This window comes from Marmota monax, unplaced genomic scaffold, assembly GCF_021218885.2.
Source record: "Marmota monax isolate L192 unplaced genomic scaffold, Marmota_monax_Labrador192_F-V1.1 WCK01_AAM20220418_F8-fsc00036, whole genome shotgun sequence".
In the NCBI taxonomy this organism is placed as follows: Eukaryota; Metazoa; Chordata; class Mammalia; order Rodentia; family Sciuridae; genus Marmota; species Marmota monax.
The window spans coordinates 4,330,664-4,350,803 of NW_026694491.1; the positions used below are offsets into that span (position 1 = coordinate 4,330,664).

Below are 20,140 nucleotides of genomic sequence, written 5' to 3' on the forward strand. Positions count from 1 at the left end.
TTTTAGAAAGTTGAAGGTGCTCCAAGATGGAGAATTCCCTTCCCTCCTTCACCCTGTAGCCGCTATGTTTGCATTTATGTGCATTTATGCACAGTGGCCACCCAGTGACACTCTCCAAACCCTCTGCCAAAGCACTTCCTTATTGCTTCTGTGTCTCTTCATCCTAGAAAGGTGCACAAGATCATGGAGACAAGCTTGGGACAGAGCCAGGGATGCAGGTCCTCTTCTCTTTTGTGGGCAAGATGGCCTGGGGAGGTCTTCCACCAAGCTGGGCTGGGACATGTTTACAATTGTTTACATGTCAGCCAGTTTCCACACTGTGTTCTTTTTGGAACATCTGGGAGGATTTCTATCCAAAGAGTGGTCAAGTAAAGGGATCCCATCATCTTCCATCTGCTGAAACATAAGCTAGCCATTTACTCATCCTTGAATACCACTCTCACACCAGAGCTGAAGGATGTCTCTCTCTAACAGATAAAGAATGGAAGCTAAGGATATTGATAAGATGCAATATCAATAAGGGTGCCCATGGGGGTCTGAATAAGGAAAATGCAGAAAGATTCTCTCTTTTCACGCAGGCTGTCCTTCCTTATTTTAAGTATTTTCTGCTTGTCCCATGTTGGTGTAAAGCAATGTGAAGCTGGAGCTTGCAGTCCAGGTGTCTAGGTATTGTTGGGCATTGGAGTCAGACAGACCTAGGTTTGAGCACTAGATGACTTTGCAAGTCATCCATTTCTCCTCCAGAAAGTTGGTGATAATAATACCTACCCTTAAGAACTTACTGGAGGGTGAAGTTTTGTCTGTAGTGCATCCCATGAGTTGCCTCTTAAAGTTTAATACACTTTCTTTCCCTTATGTAAGTGCCATTTTTTGTTGTTGTTGTTAGCTTCTGTCTAAAACTTAATACAGTAGAGTGTTTCCCACAACAGAGAAAAATTGTCATCAGCTTAGAGAGAATCTCTGGGCACGTTCCATTCAGGTGACATTCCCACCAGTTTCTTTCTTCTCATATCTTATTGAAGCTTATATTTTTATGGCCATATGTACAGTTTTTGACAAGTACATTAGTAGTCAGCTACATAATCAAGATAATGAATTTTATGAAATATTTTTAATGTATATGCTTTGACACAGATACACATAACCATATCTTTGTTTTCTTTTGAGTTAGTGAAATAGCAAAAACAGAATTCCTCCTTAGAGAGTACATGAAATACGGATTCTTTCTACTGAAATTGTCTCCAAAACAGTGGCAAATTCAGCAAGCCCTAAAAAGTTCATCAAAAAATAATATCATCATTCCAAAATCAATAAAAAGTAAGTTACTTTTTTTTTTTTTTTTTTTTTTTGGTACCAGGGATTGAACCCAGAGGCACCTAACCACTGAGCCATATCCCCAGCCCTTTTTGTATTTTATTTCGAGACAAGGTCTTGCTGAGTTGCTTAAGGCCTTGCTAAGTTGTTGAGACTGGCTCTGAACTTCAAATCCTCTTGCTTCAGCCTCCCAAGCCACTGGGATTACAGGTGTGTGCCACCGCACCTGTCACATATTCTTATTTTAATTAAGTCAGTATTTTTTATTCTAAAATATTCTGCTTCAATGTTTGTGTTTGTTTAAATAGTTGGGTTTTAGAAACAAAATCTGGACAAGGATTCCCATTATCTTTGCAAAGATATTGTTAATTTATTATCCAGGAGACACTATGGTTTGAGAATCAAGTAACACTAAAACTTGTTTTTTTTTTTTTCCTTTTTTAAAAAATATTTTTTTAGTTGTAGAGGAAACAGGTTAATTTCAGATATAAAGCAATAAAAATAGATACATGGAGAAAATATATTATTTGCAGATGATGTGATAACATAGAAAACCTCCCCAAATTTTTCAAAAACTGTTTATGACTAAAGAATTCTATAAAGTAGGTGAATATAAAGTCAATTATACATATTATTCTAAATAGACTAACTTGAATGATTAGAAACTATGCAAGAAAATTAAATCCAAGAAAGCAACTATAAATTTAATGTGTGTGACCTGGAGATTTGATAAAATTGAAAACTATATCATATTTTTGGACAGGAAGACTGATATTCTAGATTTTTCTGAAACAAATGTATACATTTCATGGAATTATAATTAAAATGTTACCACAGATTTAACCCAGAGACTTGGGTTTGGGGGCGGGGAGAGCTTTGCACAATAATTCTGAGGTTCATCTAGAAAAAAAAAAGTTTTGAGTTAAGAAGATAACGAAGCCAGGAGAAGTGGTGCATGCCTGTAATTCCAGTGACTCGGGAGCCTGAGGCAGGAGGATGGCAATTTCAAGTTTAACCTGGGCAATTTAGCGAGACCCTGTCTCAAGTAAAAAGAGATGTATTTCAGTGGTAAAGTGCCCCTGGGTCCCCCCACACACACAGTGGGGTGGGGGTGGGGGTGGGGGGACCATGATGGGAGGAGTTTACCAATCCTTTAAAACATAGCCACAGAGTCAGTAATTGAATAGCATGCTGTTAGTATTAGGAGGTCAGCTTCAACGGACCAGAAATAGACCCCATAATATAGAGGAATTTAATAGGTGATCAAAGTGGAACCACTAATCCAAATGGAAGACTTGCACTTCCAGCAACATTATAGTAACCAGGACCAGACTTACCCTCCCACCTGAAAAAAAGGTTTCTTCAGAAACTGGATAAACATCAGAAATCAGCGTTTTCAGACACTGGCTATCAAGCAGCAAAGCACAGTGCTCCCTGTGTGGCCATCCAGGTGGCCACACAAGGAAGGGGGTGGGGGTCAGCTGGAGCACACTACACACCAGGGAGAACTCCTTGTACTGAGAGCTGATTGTTAAATACTTCCCAGCACGGGAGCCGGCTCTGCTCAGTTCCCAAGTCCCTCACTGCGCCAAGTGTGAGTAAGTGAGATGGTTTGTGTAGTGCTGAGCCAGGTGATGATGCGGAGTTAAAGCTTTGACCAAGACAGACGACAAACGGAAAAGAAAATGGAGAATTATTTGCGTTCAACAGCTTGGGATTTAACCCTTTAGACTTATCTCAATAGAGGGTGCTCAGAGCCCTGTGGGTCTCTCTGTCCAGAGGTATCCATTAGCTAACCTTGGGATTTCAGGGTTTATAGACTGACATTGGAAATGGCGATCTCCTAGTGTCCCAAAGGCTGTTCTCACCCCTTTGTCTACTCCAGAGACCGGCCCTTATCATTTGCAGAATATGTTTACCAGTTATAATGTCACCATATAATATTTCTGTCCCTGGAAATTTTGACAATAACTGTACCTTCACACACACTGAGACAAAGCTTTCATTCACTGAAATGTTTCTCCCCTTCTTCTTCCTCTTTACTTCCCATATCTAGAATCCTCCATCAGTTCCAGTAAAAGAGACAGCTTTGATATGGAGACGATGACTTCAGATGACTATTCTATGGGAAGAGGGAGCCTAGGTAAAAGTCAAGATGTGCGAGTTCACTCCCTAAAGTAAAAACCAGAGAATGTGTCCCCCTCGAAATGGAAAGTGGAGGGTGTTGTCTCCATCACCTCTTATCCTGGGGGCCAGGAGTTCTGTTCTATCTGAGGTTATCACAAAACTCAGAAAAGTGCCCAAGTGAACCATTCACCCACTGCCTGACCCCCACACAAGGGGCCCCTCATTCCTCTGGTGCAGGTCTGCCTTTTGATAATAATAGGCTTCTTCCCGGGGCACAGAAAACCAAGCTGGTTGCAACCAAGTGACTGCCTTTGGCCAGTGACTTGGGGGAAGTCACTCAAGGCTACCATGTCATAGTTATCTCCAAGAACTCTTTCAGTCCCCTTCTGGGGAAGTGGCTTTCCTCTCTCCTTACTCCACCATAGCTGCAGGCCAGATATTTGGCTCCAAGGTTTTAAGATTGTTTAACGTGGTGGCCAACATTTGAAAATCAGCAGATACAATGAAAACATCTGGATTTCTAGATTCTCTGGAAAACCACAAGTCCAGAGTCAAGTTGGGAAATTCCCCATGAGAGGGGCTCTCCCTCTTAGTCCCCACCACACCCTCTTCCCTCCGGTACCTGCCTCTGCGCTGTGTGATCCCTCAGTACTGACTGACTCTTGCTGACTCCTTTTCTCCTTTATACTGGTCCCAACCAGCAGGTATGTTTAGTGGTCAGGGTCAAGTCGATTTGCCTGCCCAGAAATGACCCTGGTTTGAGCTGGATGCCTTGTGCATTCAGTCTGCTGGTTGGAAAAGGCAATTCTTTTGGCTCAGGAGGCCAGTTTGCACCTACATTATTTAAGACATGTTACTTTGCCTGTTGGGGAATCTGGAGTAGGGCGTTGGGGTCGGGGAGAAGTAGGTGATGGTATCAATGTTCTCCGCCCTTTGAAATCTTGACTATAGATGTCACTAAGTTTAAATAACACCACTTAACAGTTTTAATATTTTTAGTAATATATGTTCAGGTATTACCTTAAAAGCGAAGACGTTAATTTATAATGGTGGTGGGATCCTTCTGCCACTCCCCCGGCCCACCTTTTTTTATTCTTTCCTTTACTCACCATGGAGGCAAAAACTTTTTAAGACCTGACAAGAAGATGAATGTGACAAAATGGGGCAAAAGTCCAACGTGTGACATACTTTAAAGACATTTGGGAGAGTCTTTATAGGGAAGGTCACATTTGAACTGGGTTTTGAAGAATGAATTGGAGCTTGCCAGGTGGGACAAGAGAGGCCTTTCATGACTTCAAGGGAGAATAGCAGGAAGAGTGACTAAGGGGCAGAGAGATTTGGGGCTAGTGAATGAAGAGACTCAAGACCCATTTTGGCCACTTCTTAATTTGAAACCAGGGTTGGGCCCAAACCTTGATATGGGGGAACAAGTGTGCACAGGTGCCTTGTCTGTGGCTGTGGGGAGGGGGTGTCCCTCCACAGGATATTACGAAGCACACATCACTTTTATATAAAACTAGAAGCATGATGAACATTTCATAATTTCTGCCCCAAGCTGTGGCTTTCTGTAGTCGTACCCGACTTCTGACAACCCACTTCCCCTCCATCCCAGCCCCTGTGCCTTTGATGTAATACTCAGGCTTGGAGCCCCATTTCAGTAGAATAAAAGAGCCCCGTTTTCTACATGATGATCATTCTGATAATAAAATCGTGTTTAAAAAAAAAAAAAGAAGAAGTCATGGGCATATCTGTGCAGAAAATGGAGACCTTCCACCACGTGAAAAAACTCATTTCTAATTCCGTGTTATTTCTTTTCCCTCTACCACCAACGGCACGGACTTCACCTAACCATTCTGGACAGGAAAGCCTCGCAAGAAGTCCACCCTCAACTCAGAACCTAAGAAATTACCCTGGACAAAGTACAGTACCTACTTGATTAACTCTCTTGGAAACGGTGCATTGTTTTTGAAAATAACCGTTTAGCCTTCCCTCAACATAGAGACCATGTTTGATATATTTATTGAGCCACCTGGGGCCCCAGCAATCAAAAAGGCAATCTCTGCCCTCGAGGAGTTCCCATCTAGGGAAGAGAACAGACCAGAGCTTGACTGTCACTCACGGGGCATGTGACAGTGCCACTGGACAGGGAGGCAGAGTGCCACAGGCATGCCAAGGGAGCACTGGAGCAGGGGACAGGTGAGGGGCAGGGGCAGGGGCAGGGTCAGTGAGTGCCCTCCAGAAGGGCGGCAGCTAAGCTGAGTCCCTGAGAGGAGGAAGAGGAGTTGATGAAGACAAGCTCCCGGAGGGCAGGCCTTTCCAGCCCAGGTGACGGAATGGCTGAGCCCCAGGGTGAAAGGCAGAGAGAGTGGAGGGGTAGATGGGCACCGCACCATGAGCAGTGGGGATGCCATCTAAGGAGTCGGCCTTTGTCCCACGGGCCCTGGGGAGCCACTGAGAGTTTGAAGCAAGAGTGTGGCACAGATTCAACCAGCTTTGCGTTTTAGAGAGATGGATGTGGTGGTCTCATGGAGAATGAAATGGTGGGGGCAGAGATAGAGGTAGCAGGGCCAGTGGGAAGCCTGTTGTCACAATTCAGATAAGAGAAGATGAGCTGTCTAAGCCAGACATGGCAGTGGGAATGAAGGACAGGCTGGGACAGACATTGGCAGGACTCGTGAGAGGTGCCTAAAGATTGAAGAAGTGTGTGGGAGAGAATGACTAAGGATACTCCCAGGTTTCCTGCATGGTCACCGGGCACACAGCCTGCCGTTCAGTGATACTAAGAGCACAGGAGGAGCCGCAGGCCTGGAGAGGAAGAGGAGGGGTGGATTTGGGGGTTTTAGCTCCTTTGGGGACAGTCAGGTGGATACTGATGTCCAATTGGAGGACAGACGTTGAAGCCAAGAGCTCAAGAAAAAGACTTTGAGATGAGGGAGTCCTTAGAGCATTAGCAATAGTTGGATCCATGACAGAGAATGAGGTCACCCCTCATGGGTTCACTAAGAGGGGAAGAAAGCCGAGGAGCAGCAGATATTTATTCATGTAGGAGAGGAACCCCCAAAGGTCACAGGCTTCTGAGAAGTGAGAAGTGATTGATTAGAAAGTGGTGTTTCTGAACCCAGGGAAAGAAAAAAAAGGAGAAGTGGACAGTCTATGGAATGGTTTTGCCAAGGACATTTCCCAAATAGTCACCTTACTACCAGGGACCTTCCTCTGTTTCCTCACACGTCTCCTGCAGCTGCTCAAAGGACGGCTCCAGGGCTGGGGCTGCGGCTCAGTGGCAGAGCACTTGCCTAGCATGTGTGAGGCGCCGGGTTCGATCCTTAGTGCCACATGAAAATAAACAAGTAAAATAGAGGTGTGCTGTCCATCTACAACTACCAAAAAAGGGGGGGAGGGGCAGTTCCAGGTGGGTTTGCTGTCCCCTCAGACTCAGCACGAGCAAAGCACATTATTAATTTTTTTCCTATCCCATCCTTCAATCATTTTCTTTCTGTGGGCTGCCTCCATGATTCTGGGCTCCCAGGCTACAGATGTCAGGGGTCTCTGTCTCGTGTCTGTTGGCTCCCAGGGCTCTTCCCGCCCTTGCTTCACTCATTTCATTCTTACACGTTCCCTAAGCTGATGCCCTGCACTCATCTATGTTCTTTTCCCACCACCACAGCTTCCACCAATGTGAGCTACCTAGATCTCAGCCACCTGACCCCCTCCCCAATCCTGTCGCGTTAGTATTCCTGTCATTTTTAATTCTTTTTTCTTGGAGGATTTTTTTCCCCCTTTTCCAAATCACATAATTATTCTCTAAGGATGTATCTCACTGCCCCTCCCCGTAACCAGTATTTCTCACCCTGATCAGAAGAAATATATATTTGGGGGGGGGGGTATTAGGGATTGAACCCAGGGGTGCTTAACCACTGAGCCACATCCCCAGGCCTTTTTATTTTTCATTTTAAAAAGTTTTTATTTATTCTTTTCTGTTATACATGATAGTAGAATGTATTTTGACTTATCATACATACATGGCATATACTTCCCATTCTTCTGGTTGTACAGGATGTGGAGTTACACTGGTCGTGTATTCATATGTGAATATGGGAAAGTTAGGTCTGATTCATTCTACTGTCTTTTCCATTCCCATCTTCTCTCTCTTTCTTTCATTCCCTCTCCCTCCAATCTGGTGAACATCCACCTCCCCATCCCACATCCCACCCTGCTTATTTTCATTCAGCATTCGCATATCAAAGAGAACATTCAGCCTTTGGTTTCTCGGGATTGGCTTATTTCACTTGGCATGATAGTCTTCAGTTCCATTCATTAACCGGCAAATGCCATAATTTCAGTCTTCTTTATGGCTGAGTAATATTCCATTGTGAATATGTACCACTTATTTTTTTATCTTGAGACAGGGTCTCACTAATTTGCTTAGGGCTTTGCTAAGTTGTTGAGGCTGGTCTACAACTTGCAATCCTATTGCTCAGTCTTCCAAGTCCCTGGGATTACAGGCATGTGCCACCATACCTGGTGATCAGAAAATATTTTTAAAAGTAAAATCTGCTCTTCAAGCAGAGTGAAGGGATGGGTAAGAGAAGACAATGCAGAATGAATTCTTTAAAAGTCATGTTATGTGCATCTACAAATATACCACAGGGGATTTCACCTTTGTGAATAAATAAAAAGAAGTAAATATATATAAATAGATGAGCAAAAAGAAATCTAGTGGAGAAAGAAGAACAGAGGAGTGAAGGGAGGAGGGGGGAAGAGGTCAGGGGAAATCATGAAATGAAATGGAATTCCATGCATGTAGGAGCTTATTGGGATGCACCCAACTACTACATATCACTATAAAGCTCTATTTTTTAAAAAAATCTGCTCTTAAAAAAAGATTGTTGTCTTTGGGCTACTCAACAAAATGTGATACAAGTTTTGAGTACCAGAGCACATGTTTCAAAACTATATTTCAAAATCCTATGTTGGTCCTATTGGATATAACAGAACAGATCTGGCAATGTAGGTGGTCATGTGTTTCTTTTTTAGAAGTTACTTCATAGCTGCAACTCAAATAATTGGTACCCTATAGTACGTGGCCTCCCTGCATTTGTGAGCCTGTCTGAGACTGAGTCCAACGTTCTTTGCATACTCCTAGAATCCACTGATTCCTGCAATAATCAGTTCCCTCGAAGGCTAAAGAGGGGGCTGGGTTGTGGCTCTGTGGTAAGCGCTTGCCTTGCATGTGTGAAGCACCACATAAATAAAAAAAAATAAAGGTATTGTGTTACGTACAATTAAAAAAAAAGGCTAAACAGGCTATTGAAAAGAACTATGTTACAGTTAGGTTTCAAAGACAATTGAGAAATGAAAGCAAAGCCGCTGATTAAAAAAAATAAAAATGGCTCAGAAATCAGACATTTTCTTCTTTTTATCTTTGGCAGCCGGCCTGACAGTATCAGCTCCGAAGACAGTCTGGAGTTCTTTCTAGATGAAGACATTGACTTGGATCTGGTAACAGATGACATTTCTTGATTTATGGGTCATGTCTTGTAAAACACATAGACGCCCATTTCTTTTGGAATTAGAATTTTCTATTCCATACATTTTCCAGAAGGAAATAGAATGTTGAAACCATTCTTCAATTGAATATATGGTCTATCCTTGACATCAGACCATCTATGAGAAATAAAATGTGCATCAGAAGGTATGCACCAGGCCCTGGGTTCAAAAGAAGAAGGTAATAATTTAGGGGAGATATATAATTTACAACCTTTCTGTGAAACAGATTCTTTCTGATCATTTATCATTTTATTCGGGCTTCAGCTATATTGGGTAGCTAAACCACAAAATAAATAGGCTTTCAACAAAATACTTCTGCAAAATTGATTTTGAGCTTACTTCACCTAAAATAGAACCACAGAAACTCAAAAGGAATTTTTAAAAAAATCACCATTCTTTGTTATACCTAACACACCTGACCTGTCCTCCTTTCTATGTTGGAGGTGGGTACCAGGGATTGAATCCAAGGGTGCACTTAACCACTGAACCACATCCTCAGCCCTTTTCATTTTTTTTTTGTTTTGAGACAGGCTCTCCTTAAGTTGCTCAGGGCCTCACTAAGTTACTGAGGCTGACTTTGAACCTGCAATCCTCCATCAGTTTTAAAAACTGTGTTTAAAAACACATGACGTGGAATTTAGCACCTGGACCCCTTTAAAGTGCACAGTGCTGTCATGTTAGCTACATGTACATTGTACAACAAACCTCTAGAACTTTATCATCTTGCAGAACTGAAACTCCGAACCCATTGAACCACCTCCCTTTCCACTCTCCCCCAACCCCTGGCAACCATTCTTTCTGAGAGATTGGCTGCTTTAGATACCTCGTATAAGTGGAATTACATAGTGTTTGTTGTTCTGTGACTGGCCTATTTCACTTAGCATAATGTCCTCACATTCATCCATGTTGTAGCATAGGACAGGTTTTCCCTCTTTTTTAAGGATGAATAATATTCCTTTGTGTGTGTGTGTGTGTGTATATATATATATATATATACATACGCACATTTCCCTTGTCCATTCATCCATCCATGGGCATTTCCGCCTCTTAGCTGTTGTAAATAATGTTAAACATGGATGTGCAGATATCCAAGTCATCTGTGTAAAAAAAGTTATATATATATATACTTATTATATAACTTAAAAGTTATATATATATACTTATTCTTTAAAAAAAGTAATATTTACTTAAAGTAATCTATACTTAATCCTAAAATTTTGGAAAACATAAAACAATTATAATGTGGGAAGAAAGTGACCTTCACTTAACCTCCATTTGCTCTCTTCTATTCCTCTCCCTTGCTTGGCCTTGGCCTCCTCTTCTACTACATCCCTCCTTCTTTTTTTCCTTGACCCTCCTCCTCTCTCCCTTTCCCTAATGGCTCTCATCTCTCCCGCAACACCCAAATGTCCTCTTCCTGAGACCCAGCTCTCACTTGGAGATAACATGAGGCACCTACTATTCTCTACCCCCCGTGTCTCCCTCACAATCAGAACAGTCGCCATGGTTTGGCTCCTGACTGTCCGCTAGAGGCCCTGTGTTGAGGACTGGTCCCTGGCCTGGGGAGCAGTGGGGTGTGGTGGGGCCGGGGGAGAGGAGGCCACTTTTGTAAGTGAATTCTATTATCTGTTGTTGCTTGGTCAGGAGCCAGAGCTTTATTTCAAGGAACCGGAAGAGTTACTTCAAGTCCTCACAGAACTGGAAGAGCAGAATCTTACTTTGGTCCAATATTCCCAAGATGTAGATGAAAATCTTGAAGATGTAAAAAAAAGAGAAAAAGTCATACATGATAAGGTGTAAGTCATTCAAAACAAGCAGGTTTAGATTTCTGTTAAAATTCCTGACCAGAGGCTTCCTGCGGGCTGGTCCTCACGGCTCCTTGGATTTAGGCTGGATTATTCATAGTAGTTCAACTAGTGGGCATAAAAAGCAGAAGCTGTGTTTTCACAGAGCAGACTGGCTTTTGCAAAATTTTGTCCCTACTTTCTTTCATTTGTCAAAGTACTTTTCCTTCTAATAATAAAAATAGTTTAGGGCACCAAAAACAATTAAAATGGTACCAGCTGTCTTATTTTGCCCAGTATAGTTTTCACCTTATCATCTGACCAGCCATCATTTCCTTAATTAAATCATGTTTTGGATGCTAATAAATGCATTTTCTCTGGCTGTGATTCAACATAATTTAATAATAATTTAATATTTAATATTGTATCATTTCATAGTATATTATCAATATGTCAGGGCTGTTCTAGAGGGATTTATGTCAGGAGAGGGAGATAGATGTAATAACTCACAAAATTCTTTCCTACCCTAAAATTGTATATTATTACAGTTTGAAAAAGAGCTTCAGGTCAGAGAGAATAGGCTTTTATATCTACCTATTATAAAAATAGGTAGAACCTTCTTGGAACAGTTTTCTGGGCCTGAAGATGATAATCTTTTTAAATGACAGGTCACACTGCATTTAGCTTCAGAACAAATGTATTTGTTCAGAAGTAAGAAGCTAAGAACAGGTGAGCCAGGAGTTGCTCTTCCCATGTCTCCCCAGCTGTGCTGAAGGTCTCAGGTTTGAAGACCCTTGCACAGCAGGCGACACCACAGCTTGGGCTCTGCCACCCTCTATTTGTAGGACCAGAGGAAAACCACAAATGTAGGTGAGGGGGAGAAGATGCCTTTCTGGAAAGCAGCATTTAAATGAGCATTTCTTTTCCTCATTGAACCTTGCTGTGTGTACTTCAGCAAAGTCTTCAGTTTGGCTTGCTAGGCACAGGATATTGACACATGATTCAGAATAAGTGTCAAAGCCTCTGTTGGTTATCTCACCAGCCCACAAGTTACAGACCAGGCTCTTTCTTCTTTTGCAACAGAAATAGCAACATCGACTTCCTGGTAGAGCACAAGGAAATGCTTAAGGCTAACTGTGTGAGAGAAGAGGAAAAAGCAGCAGAATTGGAACTGAGGTCCAGGCTCTTTAGTTTTGGAGAATTTAATTCGGAAGCTCAGGTAATTGTTCTTATCCTATGGTAATTTTATTTTGTAATTATCTTGCCAGTATATGATAGCCAATTTACTAGGTAGGAATCATTCCAATTGGCATTGAATTTCCCTTAAAACGTTGCTCTAATTATTACAAAATATGACATCAAGGTTTCCCCTATAGATACATTTCTTTATGTCAGAGCATATACGTAACAAAGTAGTTCACTGCCTGTGATCATTTTGGTGGCAATTCAAGGAGCAAATGTATCTAATAGAGGAATAGAAAATTGGCCCAACACTGAGCCTGTAACAGAATTCAGCCTCTCTGGTGTTGAATAGAAAAGCTCATCATCACAGCACATCGTCACAGCACCTGTGACACATACTCATATACACTTATTTATTGACAGGTTCATCTCTCCTAACTGGCTGCAAGTCCTCAAGGGTCCTCTTATTATCCTTAGCTCAGTTCCATGTCCCCATAAAGTCCATGCTCAATAAGTGTCTGTGGAATGAGTGATTCCATTAGTTTTGAGACCCACAGCAAATTCCATCTCACAATGGTTTCCTTGTAAAAACCTCAAGTGAAATAAAAAAAAAAAAAAAGTCAAAGCTAACACGTGGGACTAATGTCATGTCTATGGCTATGAATCAATTTTTCAGACAGGTAGATTTGGGGAAACTGCATCAGAAATAGGTGACTATCCTTCCCAACCTATAGGTGGGCAGGGTTACAGAAGTGAAAACTGTTCATGGCTTCTTCACACATACATTCCGGAGGGTGTTACAGTGTCATGAGTTAAGGGGAGATGAGGTCATCATGGCTAGAGCAAGAGCTGTAGTGATAGCCACCTTCCAGTTCCTTAATGCTGTTTTTTATTAGCCATTTTTTAAGTGGTAAAATAAACATAAACTCCACCATTTAACCTTTTTAAGTGTGAACACAAATGGCACTAAGTATATCCTCATTGTGTAGCTATCACCACTATTTTCAGAAATTTTTCATCATTTCAATATAAAATTTAACATCTTAACCATTTTAAAATGTATAATTCGGGCTGGGGCTGTAGCTCAGTAGCAGAGCATTCACCTAGTATGTGTGAGGCACTGGGTTTGATTCTCAGCACCATATAAAAATAAACAAATAAAATAAAGGCATTCTGTCCATTTACACTACAAAAAAATTTTTTAAATGTATAGTTCAGTAGTGTTTAGTACATCCCCACTATTTTACAACCAATCTCCAGAATTCTTTCATCTTGCAAAAGTGAAACACTATACTCATTAACCACTGACTTCCCATTCCTCCCCTCCCCAGACCCTGGCAATACCATTCTCCTTTGTCTCTATAAATTGACACTTCTAGGGACCTCATAAAGTGGAAAGGCACAATATCTGTCCTTTGGTGTGAGCTTATTTTTCATTGTGTAATGTTTTCTAGGTTCATTCATGTAGCATGTACATTTCCTTTTAAGCCTGAAAAATAATCCATTGTATCTACATATTTTGTTTCCCCATTCATCTTTTGATGGACACTTGGGTCACTTCCACTCTTCAACTGGGTTAAGTAATTCTAAAACTGAGGGGCACGCAAAAAGTTTGATAAATGTGATATCTACCCCACCCCCATCCCAAGGCAACCCTTTCCATCGAAGTTGAAGGCAACTATGAAAAAAGAGGCATTTTCAATTCTCAACACTGAGGCAACCAGATCCCTAGAAAGAGCAGGGAGAATTGGTCTGAAAATTACTCTTTAGGATTATCCATAACATTTTGGTCACAAGTATAAATTTGACATCCATATCAAATTTTATTATGAGGCTAATAATCCTAGTCTCCCAGAGACAGAAGTGTGGGGTGGGGAAGAGGAGGCAGAACAGGAAAGTTGAAAGGGAAATTCTTCCTTAGAATTCTCCTGTTTCTCCAACCCCATTCTGTCAGATCTCAAAATGTACAAAATACAATGAATAAATATAGTAGCACATAATATTTTTTCCAGTCAGGGGTCCTGTAGCATGCCTGTAATCCCAGCTACTCAGGAGCCTGAGGCAGCCTCCTGAACACAAGTTCTAGGCCAGCCTAGGCAACATAGTCCCTAAGCAACTTAATGAGACCATGTCTCAAAATAAAAAATAAAAAGGGCTGAGGATGTAGCTCAGTGGTAAAGTGCTTGCCTTGTAGTGCAGCCCTGGGTTCAATCCCCAGTACCACAAACATAAACAAAGTTTCTTTCCAGCTGAAACAGGTATAAGCAACACACCTAATTTTGATATTCATAAGTTAAAGTTACTTTGGAGCTATAACTGTAAAATGAATATTTTATTCTTTCAAAACTGCCAAATTAACTGTGCTCAAGCCACTATCATTTTTTCCTTGATTCAATTTTATTTTTAAAATGAAAATTTAAGTACAACATAGCATTTTAAAAGTGCATAAATCATTAGTGTGCTTTCCAAGGAACCTCCTGTCCCCCAATCCCCGATGTCCTCCTACAAGGTACTCTGTGCTGGGCCTGCCATCTGGTGGCAGTTCCAGGAATCTGGCTTACATGTCATTTTGTCACCCGTTGGCCTTTCTGCCTTTATTCTTTCTTTTGCCCTTTGGATCTGTTGGGCCAGGCCCTCAATCTCTTTTTCATATATAATTTATCTTCCTTAATCTCATTCCCTCTTATTTCTTAATGCTGTTCTTGTTATGTTAAGAACTTTTTTTCTTGTCTTTTCTTTTTCTGTTTGATAATGGAACTTAAAAAAAAAAGTGAGAGAAAAAAGATACCCTGAAATGTCACTATCCATCTGTTTCTTAAATTTGTAGGGGGTCTCATTTAGAAATGTCCATCAACCATTATTCTCATATTAAAGTTGCTTTTTCTCAAAACGAATATTCAATATATATTTTAAAATACCATTTTTTTGTTCTAATGATTTATATTCAAAGAATTTTTTAAAATATCATTTTTAGTTGTAGATAGGCACAATACTTTTATTTTATTTATTTTTATGTGGTGCTGAGGATTGAACCTAGTGCCTCACACGTGCTAGGCAAATGCTCTACCACTGAGCTACAACCCCAGCCCCAGCAAGAATGTTTGTTCATGTGCAGTGGTTAGTATTTCAGCCCCAATAAGCTATTTTTTTCCTTTTATATTTTTCTGTATGTCTCCAAAGTTTCTAAATGGAATGTGCTGTTATATAAACAGGAAACATTATTTTAGAGAGAGGGGAAAAGGGGACTTTATGGAAAACAGAACTTTTTTTGCTTCTTTTACATTTTGTATTTGTATTTCTCCAAGTTTTCTGTAAAGATCATTTTAAATATAAATAAGAAGTATTTAGAGAGGGGGGAATAAGGAGCTTTATGGTAAACAGGACCATGGAAGGGATCACTGAACTAGGAGGTGGGAGAGACAAGCTGTTAAGGTCCAATTTAGTTCAGTTCTTTGCCTCAGTGCTGGTGGCTGTGCAGGGAACTTGCATTTCCAGGAGGGGTTTTCCAGGGCTCTAGGAGCCACGTCTGTCTTGAGTGTGTCATTTGTTTTTGGCTTTATGGTAATTCTCATCTTCTTGAGCAGAAGTGAGATTTGGGGCAGGAGGCTACCCAGAGAGTGGTTTACCTTGCCCAGCAGTTTCTTGAGGTCCCAGGTTAATGGTGGAGAAGGAGGAGGACAATTATCTTATGGTCCTAAAACAAGTTACCAACCAACTCAAGCATCTATCTCTACTAACAGTTAAAATGGCACAGTGGTGAAGTACAGGGATCAGCAAGGTTTGGCCTAAGCTTATTTAGACTGGAATATGGCAATAGCTTCCCAATGACAAGCATAGAAATTAATCTCCTAAAAGAGCTCTGGTAGGCCAGCAGCCTAGGAATCTGTTTTGCTTGCGAGAGAGAATGCATTCATTTACTCAGCAAACATTAAGTGTATAGTGCTGTGCACAGTGCTGTTTTAAATACAAGTGTAAGCGTAAGAAGTTGCTCCTGCCTTTGCTTGCAGTCTAGAAGGGGGAGATAAGGTATATACAAATAAACTGTCAGAATGATTATAGTTTTAGCCATTAAAATAGAATGATAGAATAAAAATGCATGTGGCAAAATGAATGATTACTTTTTATATCTAACTGTATTTTGAGAAAATCCAAAGTGTTGCTATGATGATCTGACTATATATTGTGATATAAATATCCTTGCTGCGTTTTCTCACTGATTTTCCTTTATAAAAAGAAAACATCGAGGGACTGGGGTGTGTAGAACATACCTTTTAGTCCCCAACACCAATAAAGAATAGAAAGATATACATACTGGTATATGAAGGATTTTTCATTGTAACATAGTAAAATGGAATTTGATTTTATCAAATGAGCAACCAAATAGTGATGTGATGTTTCCTGCTTTCTTTTCTTTTCAATCTCAGGAAAAACTGATAGATTCACTTAGTAAAAAAATTAATCAAGTATATAAAGTCTGCATTGGAGATGCTGAGGTTGGCAGCCTGAATGCAGTTCAAAAGCTGGTCAAAGTAGAGTCTCGCCTGGTGGAACTGAGCGACCTCATCGAATCCATCCCCAAAGAAAGTGTGGATGCAATCGAGAGGATAAAACAGAAGGAACGGCGACAAAAGTATAGTCACTGCCTATGAGTATATTGTTAATGAGAGACTGCTTTTGCTTGGATCGTACATTGAGCAAATCTCAAATGGCAAGGATGCCACATAGAGATGCACTGGAGGGGTCAAATCCAGCCTTACCAACCTCACAGAACTATTATTTGGTGTGGGAGACACTTACATCACAAATTCTTAGGAAATAGAAGTTCTTATTACCAATGGTAATGAGCACTATGAAGGAAAGAACCCCGGGGGACAGTTTGGGATGGGCAAGTGGGTCCTTTGAGCATGGAAACACGAATCTTCACAGAAGATCTGCACAGGAAGTACTCTGAACATTTCTTTAGAGCTGTCATGTGGAAGAACTGTACTTGTGGTAAAGGACACAAGGCACAGAATTAGGAGCCTTTCATTGGAAAACTATAGGAAGATAATTTAGGAAAGAATTGCTTGAAAAAGTCAGAGCCAGCCACACAAGTAGGGTTTCCCTCAGTGCATAACTGCCAACACTTACCCAGTAACTCATTTATTTCTCAAAACAACCTCATGAGGCCTGTCCCTGAAACCCTCAACCCCCTATCCAATTGGGGCCTTTCAGGAAAACACGCTTATTTACAGATTTCTACACCAAGTTAAATAAGAATTTTAAGTACATACTGTTGATGCATTGATTATTATAGCAATATTGCCTGTGTACAGTGGCATGTAGGAATGTTTATAAGTGGGATAATGTTCATGTAGCAAAAAGCACACTGGGAGGCAGGATGGTACTACCACTCCAAGCATTGGCCATGAAGCCTGGCTGTTGGGTTCAGTTCAGATCCAACTGTTTACAATGTTGCGATATTAGGCAGGCAGTATATTCTGTTTAGATTGTTTATCTGTCAAATGGCAGTAATAATGGTACTTACAAGGTTGATGTGAGAATCAATCCATACAAAAGCAGCAAACATGCTTGGCACATAGTAAGCTCTCTAATATAGTCATTAATATTAGATTTTTTTCTACTATGTACTACATTACTGGTGTATGGGGAATATTGTTTCTCCCATATAAAAGTGAAGTCTAGAATATATTAAGGTGAACCTAATGAGATCTTATTGACTATAAAGCAAACATGAAAATCTAAATGGAGGATCACTTTCTCTAAGGTGACCTCACTATGCATGTTCTCTACAGTAGCAAATGTATTCTCTTTAAAGTGCAATTACAACTTACTTGCAGCAGTGATACACAAATCAAATTCCAATTATTTTCATTTGTATTAATAATGATTTTACTTGATTTTCTCCATGGTTTCAAAGTACCTAGCATAACACCCAATTCTGGATTAAAAAGTGTTTTGTATGTCAAGTTTATATACAGATATATCAGTATATCGTCTTACACTTTGGATACAATCATACAAGTTCATAAAGCAACTAGCACTTGGTGCCTATTCTGCACCAAGCTGTGTACTAGACTATTTCTATTTGAATATTTTTCCTCACAAAAACCCTAAGAGAGTAAGATAAATAACATTTATTGGTCTTATTTCAAGAATATCACACTTTTGTGGTGTACATCGAATTATATACACTTGTGATCTATATAGTCTTCTTGATGTTATACTTAAGTAAAAAGGTTTTAAAAGATAGACAAGGGATAGCTGGAAGTTAATTTAAGTGGCTATGGTTCAGAAAGTGCTGCAATAATAGTGGAATGCTGAGAATGCTTGGCTTTTAGACCAAGGTCTAGGTAGATTTTACTTGTTCCAAAATGAGGAAATGGAATTTCTTCCCACTTGTAAATAGGATTTCTTCTTCATATCTACCTGAACATTCAAAAGCCATCTTTTTTTTATTGGTAGTTGTTGATGGACCTTTATTTTATTCATTTATTTATATGTGGTGCTGAGAACAGAACCCAGTGCCTCACAAGTGCAAGGAAAGGGCTCTACCACTGAGCCACAACCCTAGCCCGCCAAAAGTCATTCTATGGGAATCTCATATTTAGACAATTCATTGCCAAATAGTAATTATGTATATATCTTTACTTTCTGTGGACTTTAGAGTACTTTATGCAAGAATGTTCTTCCCTTCCTGTGACAGGTTGCGTGAAGAGAAAATGAGAGAAAAACAAAAGTACCAAGAAGAAAGGCTAAAAGCTGCTCTGGAAAGAGCTGTAGCACAACCAAAGAAAAAGGTTTGTGTTTTGCTGTTAACAAGTCCAGCTGTATCAGTACGTGAATGCCTCTGTGGTACAAAAATAAAATACCTTACTCTTCTAATTTATCCAGGCTGAATTCCAGTGAAATTACCTTTCTTGCTCTCAGTTTCAATTCATCTCACTCTGGTTGTTATTTTTTAGAACTCAAATTTTCCCTAAACCTCTCCTGGTGGTAACATCTCCAAAAACCAGCAATAACACTGGTGTTTAAGAAGATAGCACACAGTTTTCTGAAATTTTTGTTCAAAAAGATTTCTAAATGATGGGCAAGAAAGCAATCTTGTCTAACCACAGAGGAAGCATGAAGTGCTGTGGCACTTAGTTAAAAATGAAATGTTGGCCTCCAACATGGTACTTTTTCTAGGATGGCCATATTGGAACCACATGCTGTTTGATGGCTTTACCCAAATCTTCCCACTCCCTATAAATCCTTATCACTTTGACTTCTGCATTCTGCTACTAACTTTGCCTAATATGCTGAACATCCACTATGTTATGAATGCCTTTTAACTATGATTATTTAGCATTTTAAACCACAGTATTCCATGATTCCAATATAAATCTAGTTTATATTAGCATTTTACATATTCCAACAGAAAATGGTTATGCTACAGAACATTAAGTAGTTTTTCTTTTGTTTCAGATGGGAAGACGACTTACCTTTCGTTCACAACCTCCATCTGGTAGCAAACATGATCTAATTTTCATCAAAGATACAAGAACAAAATCACTGGAGGAAGAATATTTTTTTGGTTGAATAGGAGCAGTAAGACATTTTATTACCAGAATGTTTTACATAAATTTTATAGATTTTGGCTTTCATTAATGGCAAATCTTGTCCCACATAATGTCCTAATCAATTCAAGGAAGGTAGGGTCACATTCTATAGGATATGGTAGTAGGAATGAGAATTTTTGTAGCTTTTTATTATTCACATTGTTTTATATAGCTAAACATTTATATCTATATTTTGAATGGTCTCAGTTGAGGATACATATCCCAAATTAGTTAGTTGAATTACTATTAAAGTATAATAATGGCTCGTTTCTGACAAAATGAGAATTTAAATGATGTATTTTCTCAACATATCTATGGGGAAGCACATAGCATACTGTTATTACTACAGAATATACATTTAACAATGTAAAACTAAAACAAATGAGAAGTTTTGAGGGGTTTAAAACTTAAGAGAAATCTACTAGATTATGGTCTCAGAATATAACCATGAGGCTGATTTTTTGTTTCATATGAATTTCTGTTCAGAAAACTTTATTCTCTTAAATGAACAAAGCATATGCCTCCCACCTAAATGTCAGATCACGATTTCTGTTGTGCCCTATCTCCATTCATTGTAATTTTCAG

General features: G+C 40.0%; 1 protein-coding gene across 1 annotated transcript in view; it reads left to right on the forward strand.

The window, feature by feature from the left end:
* Ccdc38 (coiled-coil domain containing 38) overlaps positions 1–19,771 on the forward strand; it is a 40,395-nt gene extending 20,624 nt beyond the window's left edge. Inside the window, exons 7-14 of the mRNA XM_046419277.2 lie at positions 1,172–1,317; positions 3,371–3,491; positions 8,871–8,940; positions 10,633–10,784; positions 11,856–11,991; positions 16,379–16,584; positions 18,661–18,754; positions 19,422–19,771. Of these exons, the coding sequence (XP_046275233.1) occupies positions 1,172–1,317; positions 3,371–3,491; positions 8,871–8,940; positions 10,633–10,784; positions 11,856–11,991; positions 16,379–16,584; positions 18,661–18,754; positions 19,422–19,535 (1,039 nt within the window). The 3' untranslated portion in view covers positions 19,536–19,771. The remainder of the gene's footprint in view (positions 1–1,171; positions 1,318–3,370; positions 3,492–8,870; positions 8,941–10,632; positions 10,785–11,855; positions 11,992–16,378; positions 16,585–18,660; positions 18,755–19,421) is intronic.
* The last annotated feature ends 369 nt before the right edge of the window (positions 19,772–20,140 follow it).